The sequence below is a fragment of the Pleurodeles waltl genome, chromosome 8 (assembly GCF_031143425.1).
Source record: "Pleurodeles waltl isolate 20211129_DDA chromosome 8, aPleWal1.hap1.20221129, whole genome shotgun sequence".
NCBI lineage: Eukaryota > Metazoa > Chordata > Amphibia > Caudata > Salamandridae > Pleurodeles > Pleurodeles waltl.
In genome coordinates, this window is record NC_090447.1 from 55,114,091 (window position 1) to 55,122,912 (window position 8,822).

The following is an 8,822-nucleotide window of genomic DNA, read 5'->3' on the forward strand; positions in this document are numbered from 1 at the left end:
TGTATGACAGGCTGCAGGAACCAAATAACAAAGGGCAGGAAAAATGGCAACTTTCTAAAAGTGTCATTTTCAAAATTTTAATTCAAAATCCGAATTTACCATTAAAGAAGATGTTTAATTACCATTTCAAAGATACCCTTCATGAAACTGGTATCTGTTCTCAATCAAGTGTTAGCATTTATTAAATGTAATAAAGCACACCAATGCTATCCTGTGGCACAGGCATGCCTCACAGTAGTGAAAAACAGATTGAGGATTTTTTTCTCCACCAGCAGATATAAAACATTTAAGTATATGGTCAACCTTTTAATTATAATGGACCCTCACCTATTGACTACCTACGGCTTCCCTTAGGGATCACTTATATGCAATAAAAAGTGAGCTTAAGGCTTTGCAAAGGGTTATATTGACAAGTTGTATTGTCAGTTTAAAACTGCATCAGACTCCAATTGTAGACCTGGGACATGTTTTAAGAGGCTACTTAAGTGGGGAGCACAATAAGTACTGCAGACCCACTAGGAGCATTTAATTTACAGGCCCTGAGAATATTGGATGCAAATATACAAGGGAATTAAAAGTGAAGTAAATATGCCAATTATTTCTAAGCCAATTTTAACATATTTAGAATAGTGAGCACAAGCATGTGGTAAGGTGCTAAGAGTCCTAAGGCCAAACAAAAATGAAGGGAAAATTACAAACAAGCTTGGGGGAAGATCACCCTAAGTTTAACAGGTCTAACATACCCCAACATCTGTAAGCAATGCACACGGGTGCTCCTTAGCCACATTGGACATCATTATGAGATCGGCGGATGGTTTAGGCCATCCGCCGATCTTCCAACAGTTGGGTTGCCACCATAGTGGCTACCTCCCTACTGGGCCCATCAAGAGTTTCCCGCTAGGTTGGCGGGCAGAAACCTGAGTTTCCACCTGCTGGCCTAGCGGGAAACACCCTACAGCATTGTCTCTGGCTCGTAATTGAGCCAACTGCAATGTTGTAGGATGCAGGGTGCACCAGTACCGACACAGTGTTCAAAGCAGACAGTGAACATTGTGGTGGTACTGGCCAGGGTGAACCCTACACTGCCGATGCTAAGTGCATGAGCAGTGCAGGGGCCCCCCCTGCTACCTCCTGCACCCGTTCTCCACCAGCCTTTTCATGGCGGTGTTACCGCCATGAAATCGCTGGTGAAGAACGAGGTCATAATCTCCAGGGCAGTCCTGCCATGGCGGATTAGGACGGCCACAACTGCCAGACTGCAAGGATCTCTGATTCTGGCAGTGCTGGTGGTCCAATGTGGCATGACTGCCGCAGTCATAATGTGGCACTCGGACCACCACAATGGTGGCGGTCTACCGCCAGCGCGAGTCTGGCGGTTAAGCGACTGCCAGACTCGTAATGACCCCCACTATGTCAAACAAGGTGGCTGTCTGTTTTATAAATCTGGCTTTGACTAGCTAAGTGTGCAATCACCCTTAAATGGCAAACATAATTTTCCCTACAATTGCCCATTAGCTAATTGGCAAGAGGCAAAGAGCAAGGCACTGAAAAAGGAATGAGCTAGAGAAACTTACAAAATACCACAGCTATAAGTGGGATGCTATGTTTTTTCAGCTACAACACCCTAACAAAGATGATTGCCTCCTTTCCTAGCAAATCAGACTTGTATACAGGACTACCAACCCTTGCCACTGAACCTACCCTTGGGATCACAATATTCCCTGATTTGTACTTCATCCATTCATACTCTCCCCAAATAATGTGTATGGATACAACCCTTCAACTCCTATACTCCTTCTCCCTTACTCGTAATACAGCTTAATCAATAGAAATATGCCTGCTGAAGTGTTTTGCATTAACCTTTTCCATGATGCATAGTTGTGTTACTTTGTTTTTTGCTATTATAATATACATCACATTTACAAAAATCATCATTTCCAAGTGACAGACCATGGTCCTCAGGCTATTTTATTATTTCCATTTTACTGTGAAGTTAATGATGTATTCCTTATTGGAAAATACTTACATGCATCAGCTTGAAAAGGTGAAAATTATGTAGTTGTAGAACACAGACCATGTATGTAGTGCTGTCAGTATGAAAATGTGTTTTTGTTAAAATCCCTTTATATCTTGTTATTAAAATTCAAAAAAGTGATTTAAAAAAAAGAAGGTACGTATTTATACATCAGGACACATATACAGTAAGAGTGCACATTGTTTTAAGTAGGACAGTCAATAGGTAGATAAGTATATGCAAACACAAGGGCATAATCAAAACTAGTGTTTGTTTAGTCCTTGTGAAAAATTGTTTTGAGATTCAGACAGATTGCCCTTAAACTCACTCCAGTTTGTTTCGGCTACCTGTGGGTCAAGAGCACCTCAAGCTGTGAAGTGCTTTTCAGGGAAAACATTAATTATTCAAGTACAAACGTTTTAATATATGCTATATATTTGCATAACATAACCAAATCTGTTTGTATCAGGGAACGATTGCTCACCTCAATATATGACTTTTCTTGTGTGCAGATCACATCTTGCGTGATGTCATGAACATAGCCAAAAGAATAACAGCAAACTGTAACCACAGATATAGTTCTTCCTTTTACAGGAGTGAAGAAACTTGTCAGATCACAAGGAAGGGACCACCCTGGCATCTACAAACTGTACCAGATGCAGACCTCTGACATTCATCCTGATGGGTCTCCCTGGGCTGGAGGATTTCCACATCTGGTTTGTTGCTCCATTATGTGGCATGTACACCACCACCCTTCTCGGAAACCTGACTCTTCTACTGATTATCCTCACAGTTCTGAGCCTGCACAAGCCTATGTATTTATTAATTGCTTTTCTATCCTGCTCGGACCTGTGTCTATCTTCTAGCATTCTTCCAAAACTGCTGAGCATTTTTTGGACCAAAAGCGGTGAGATCAATTTCTTTTCTTGCCTCATTCAGATGTTACTGATCCATATCTTTGCATCAATGGAGTCTGCAATTCTTGCATCCATGGCCTTCGATCGCTACGTTGCTATCTGCAACCCCCTGAGATATTCCTCTCTTGTAACTAATTCACTTATTGTTAAACTGGTTGTGGCTTCACTGTCTCGAGCCATAGCCCTGCTGATTCCATTGCCACTGTTGGCAATGAGGCTGCCATTCTGTAAAAGGTACATCGCCCATACCTTCTGTGAGCACATAGCTGTGGCCAAGCTCTCCTGCGATGACATCACTGTCAACAATCTATATGGTTTGGCTACTTTGCTTTTAACTGGGGCAGTGGATATCGTCTGTATTGCCTTTAGTTATGTTTTGATCTTCAGGGCTGTTCTACATCTGTTGCACAAAGACCGTATCAAAGCCTTCAGCATGTGTGGTGCCCACATCTGTGTCATGACTGTATTCTATCTTCCTATTCTATGTTCCCTTCTCATGCACAGGTTCCAGCATAACATACCTCTTTATGTTCACATTCTTATAGTCAACATTTACCACCTCATCCCTCCTATTATAAATCCCTTGATCTATGGGGTGAAAATGAAGGAGATTCAACGTGGTGCAATGCAATTGTTCCAAAGGGCAAACATCACATTTTTGCAAGGTGTATAACCAGTGGGTATAGTTACAGCTTACCTTCCACCTATTTGTAACATAGCTAGTGGGGAATTCTAGTTACAAATGGGTTCAACATGACCCAGTGATGGCATACATGTCTCTGGGGTTTCGACTACTTGCAGCATATTAGCAATGCTAAATGTAACAAGCAGAATTTTTCTCCATAAATTTCAATACATTTTCTATCTTTTTACAGACTGATTAAAATCTCCAAGATTAAAACTGAAAATATATAGAACTTGTAGAATTTCATGTTTGTTCCCATTCCATACAACCTTTCAGATTCTATGTGGGTGACGTGGTAGAAATATTAATTGGTACAATTAACTCAAACCTGGTGAATGTATTCATAGCAAAACATTAATTCACACTAAGAACATTTGTATGTGTAGAAGGGCAATTGAAAATAATGGAAGGCACCTTTACCAAGGTCCCTAATCCCTAACACTTCCTTGAAAAAGAAAAGCTCTCTCCCAAACCTTAGATTCACTGCTACAGAAATCGCTGGGCCCGATTCACAAAGGTAAATTTAGTCTTTGGGTCTAAGTTTAGACCAAAAGTCCAAGTTTGAGACCTTTTGGTATTCACACAGGTAAGTTACAAGTAGTAACTATAGGTCTGTCCTCGAAGAGGAATGTCTGCACTCGGGTGGTGGGGGTCATCTCCGGTACGAGAGCGGAGATTCCACTCCATACCCAGAGTGTAATCTCCGCACCTGGAGTGTACTCTCTGCACCTGGGGTAGAATCTCAGCCCTTGGTGCAGATCTCTGCCCGAGTGAAAAGTTTGCGCCCTGAGTGTGGAGATTCCGCCCGAGTGTGGATGTAAAGATACTACTGGCAACTTACCTTTGTGAATACCAAGAAGTTGTAAACTTAGACTTTTGGTCTAAACTTAGACCAAAAGTCTAAGTTTAGCTTTGTGAATCAGGCCCACTGTGTCTCAGGATTTTCCTGGTTAGTTCCGTCTATTGGAGTAAATGTTTACATGTCATAATTGCTAATGTCATGTTATGTATGCTCTCAAAATCATTTCCCCCTGGTTTCAACTGCTAACCAGCAGCAAACGATTAATGGGAGAGCCATACATAACACAGCCTTGCCTCCCTGTCCTGAATTTAAAAGTAAACCTTACCTGCAATCCTTAACCAACCTCAATGACTTTCCTTGCCTTCCTCCACTCCCCACAGCTGTGCTTTCTGCTTTTATTCATACAGAGCCTTTATTGATTATTTCAGTTTCTAAATCTCATAGCCCACTGTATGATGTAGCAACATTTGATCCCAAAACTTGTTAACCACTGTTGCTATGTCATAATGGCCTTCTCTGCCATGTTGATAGAGCCCTCTGAGAACCTGTCTGCCCAGCACTGCCAGTCTGCCTTTACAGACAGCAGAAAGCACAGTTGTAGTAGGGGAAAAGGAAGGCAGAGAAAGTTCTAGAGTCAGTGTGGTCAAGGATGTCAAGTAAGGTTTTTTTTTACTTTTGGGACAGAGCTAAATAACAGAAACAGTGCTATGTATGACTATGTAGGACTCTCACATTACTCTTTTACCGTGGCAGCCAAAAGCATGGGCATGTGATTTTGCGGTCAATACATAACATAAAATTATAGATGGGAAAAATGTGAATTATGGGGATGTTTTTCGCCTCGGGGTTCAAAGTGTCATCATAGGGTCATCATAGAAAACTCAAACTTCACTGCAGTTGTTCACTGCCTATAATTCACTGTTACCTCTCTATACATCTCTATATGATAGATTATCTTTATTATAGACGACTTGTGATGCACCCCGTTGCCTACTAATAACTTATTACTCATGAGTTCTGAAATCACAATGTCTGCTTCCAGAGCCAGCAGCTGAGGAGAAAGGCAGGTCAGGTCACGGAGCAAATTTAAAGCAGCTGTATAAGGAGCAAAACAAAATGTTGCTTTTATTTCTTCTGCTCTCTTTTTTGAGTGTATAGTGACAAGGATAACAGAGCTTATTATGGAAACATGTTTATTTGTTGCACTTCTGTAGAATTTATAAAAATGTTAGAACCAGTCTGCTACACATTATTAGCTACTGCACCTTGTTTTTGTGGGACATAGCTCCCTTTGTAAATCGGGCCCATAATGTGACAGCATCAATAGTTTACCTCATTTACAATGTGGGAAAAACAAGTTTGCCACATTATATGTTTCTGCTCCAGCAAATGAAGGGGCATGTTTGAAGTCTACTCACAAGTGGTTTAGAATGTTTCATTCAAAATAAAATAGTTTTGCAGATATGAAAGCACTGAGGCCCTGATTCTAACTCTGGCGGGCGGCGGAGGCGCCCGCCAGAGTTCCCCCCTCCAAAATACCGCTCTGCGGTCGAAAGACCGCTGAGGGTATTTTGGGTTTTGCACTGGGCTGGCGGGTGACCGCCAAAAGGCCGCCCGCCAGCCCAGTGCAAAACACCCTTCCCACGAGGACGCCGGCTCAGAATTGAGCCGGCGGTGTGGGAAGTTGCGACGGGTGCAGTGGCACCCGTCGCGTATTTCAGTGTCTGCAAAGCAGACACTGAAATACAAAGTGGGGCCCTCTTACGGGGGCCCTGCAGTGCCCATGCCATTGGCATGGGCACTGCAGGGGCCCCCAGGGGCCCCACGACAACACATACCGCCATCCTGTTCCTGGCGGGCGACCCGCCAGGAACAGGATGGCGGTATGGGCTGTCAGAATCCACATGGTGGCGCAGCGCGCTGCGCCGCCATGGCGCATTCAAAAGGGCAGCGGAAAACCGGCGGGAGACCGCCGGTTTTCCACTTCTGACCGCGGCCGAACCGCCGCGGTCAGAATGCCCTGCGGGGCACCGCCGGCCTGTCGGCGGTGCTCCCGCCGACCCTGGCCCCGGCGGTCTTTGACCGCCGGGGTCAGAATGACCCCCTGAGTGTTTGAGTGTCATGAATAGGTGTTTAAATGCTTGTGATCCAACGTCCAATACTTCCTCTACTGTTGCACTGTTTGCAGTGGGAATAGTTAGTTCAACAGTTTTCATAATGCTGGTTAAATGTAGTTTATAGCATTAGTAGTTTTATTTTTTATAGTTTAAATTATTTATTTTACTTTTAAATGTGTTTAAATGTTTTTTATGAATTTGTTTTTTTGACTTTTCAGTTTTTTATAATCTAGCCATTGATCTATCTATCTATCTATCTATCTATCTATCTATCTATCTATCTATCTATCTATCTATCTATCTATCTATCTATCTATCTATCTATCTATCCATCTATTCACTGAAAAATCCAAAGATTACATAGATGCTATAGTTAGGAAATAGAATTTAAAAACCCTTAGGAATTTACTAAAAAAACAAAGGTTACAGGGAAGTTTTCGTTAGGTTCTGAATTTAGTCGTACAAAACCATAGAAATTCTGCAGTTATAGTTAGAGTTTTTCACATAACTATAACTCGCACCCTAAGGCATCATAACTTGCACCCCCACCATGCACATGCACAACCATGCACGGCTTTTTCTTAATAAATGTGACTGCTAATACTTCAATTATACCTTTAAGGACATTATAGGAGTTTTCATGACTGCTATAATATCTGGGGTAATAAACAGGGCATGGTGAGGGTGGCCCCCCAGCATATTAGAAATAATAAGCCTGTGGTGGTGACAGACCCCGTGCACCCCCTGATTTTCTTTATGCACCCAGGAACTGGTCCACACAGGGGCTTTAAAAAAACGAATAGAGGAGAAATGAGCTTTTTTTTATTTTTTAAACTGTTGCCACAAATTTGCGGCGACACGGTATTTCCATGATTCCATGCCAATTTTTTTTTTTTTTTTACTCAGGGGGCGGGGGGTTCCATCTGGGACCCTGTTAGACTTGGCATCTTTGGCATGGCCTCCCCTAACTTTTTGCCTCTACTTCTGAGGTTGTTTCTGTGTGCTGGGCTCTGTTTTTGCTGTTTTTGTTACTCTGGGCACTTTACCAATGCTGACCAATACTAAAGTGCCAGAGCTCCCTATTTGAAATTGTATTGGTGATTGGTTTATCCATGATTGGCATATTTGATTTACTAGTAAGTCCCTAGTAACGCGCATTAGAGGGGCCCAGGGCCTGTAAATCAAATGCTACAGTGGGCCTGCAGCACTGGCTGTGCCACCCACATGTCTCAGATATTTCATTGCAGTATCTGTGTGTGCAATTTTAAACTGCCAGTTCAACATGGCAAGTGTACCTGCTTGCCAGGCCTAAACCTTCCCTTGTTATACATGTACGGCACCCCTAAGGTAGGGCCTATGTAGCCCCAAGGGCAGGGTGTTAAAGGTGGGGCATGTACTGATGTGTGTTACATGTCCTAACACTGAAATACTGCCAAATTTGTTTTTCACAGTGCAAGGCCTATCTTTCTCATAGGTTAACATGGGGTTTGCTTTTAAATATTATCAAAGTGCAGATTCCCTTTGAGAACAGATAGGAATATGGAATTTGGGGTCTCTGAACTTACAATTAAAAAATACATCTTTTAGTGAAGACGTTTTTTTGATTGTTAGGTTTAAAATGCTACTTTTTGAAAGGGGACATTTTCTTGCTTAAACCAGTCTGTGACTTCCAGTTTGTGGATTCACTTTCTGGGTCAGTTTGACAATTGAGCTGTTTGTGCATCTCCTTTAGAAAGCGACATAAAGGGTGCTGGGGTGTAGCTTGCATTTCCTGATGCGCCTTCTGTGCTAGAGTGGAGGGAGGAGTGGTCACTCACACCTGAAAGGGCTGTGGCTGCCCTCACACAATGCAGTCTCCAACCCCCTGGTGGGTGTCTGATGCCTGGCCTGGGCAAGGCAGGATCTTGTGTACAAAAGAGGCTTTTTCTTTCATGTTGGGGAGCTTCAAAGTCAGACAGGGGTATAAGTATTGGACCAAAAGCCCAGACTTTAGATTAATTCAAAGATTCAAGAGGAACCTCTGCCTGTAGAGGAGCTGAAGAGCTGAGGAGAAGTGCTTCCCTGTCTGTGACTGTGCTTTGTTGGGCTATCCTGCAGTTGCTGCTTCTACCTGTCCAAGAGACAGAAACTGGACGCTGTTGTTCACTCCTGCTTGAGAGGTATCTCCAAGGGCTTGGAGTAGAGCTCCTCCTGGTTTGACAGCAAAGGCTTCACCATCCAGTTCTGAGTCTGTATGCTGCGGAGTCTAGCTTGCCAGATGGTGCCATTCCAGGTCCTGGGACCCTGG

General features: G+C 43.0%; 1 protein-coding gene across 1 annotated transcript in view; it reads left to right on the top strand.

Annotated features, from left to right (window-relative positions):
• LOC138249399 (olfactory receptor 52P1-like) overlaps window positions 1–3,604 on the top strand; it is a 40,695-nt gene extending 37,091 nt beyond the window's left edge. The window contains exon 4 of the mRNA XM_069203359.1: window positions 2,671–3,604. Coding sequence (XP_069059460.1) covers window positions 2,671–3,604 — 934 coding nt within the window. The remainder of the gene's footprint in view (window positions 1–2,670) is intronic.
• Window positions 3,605–8,822: the final 5,218 nt, after the last annotated feature.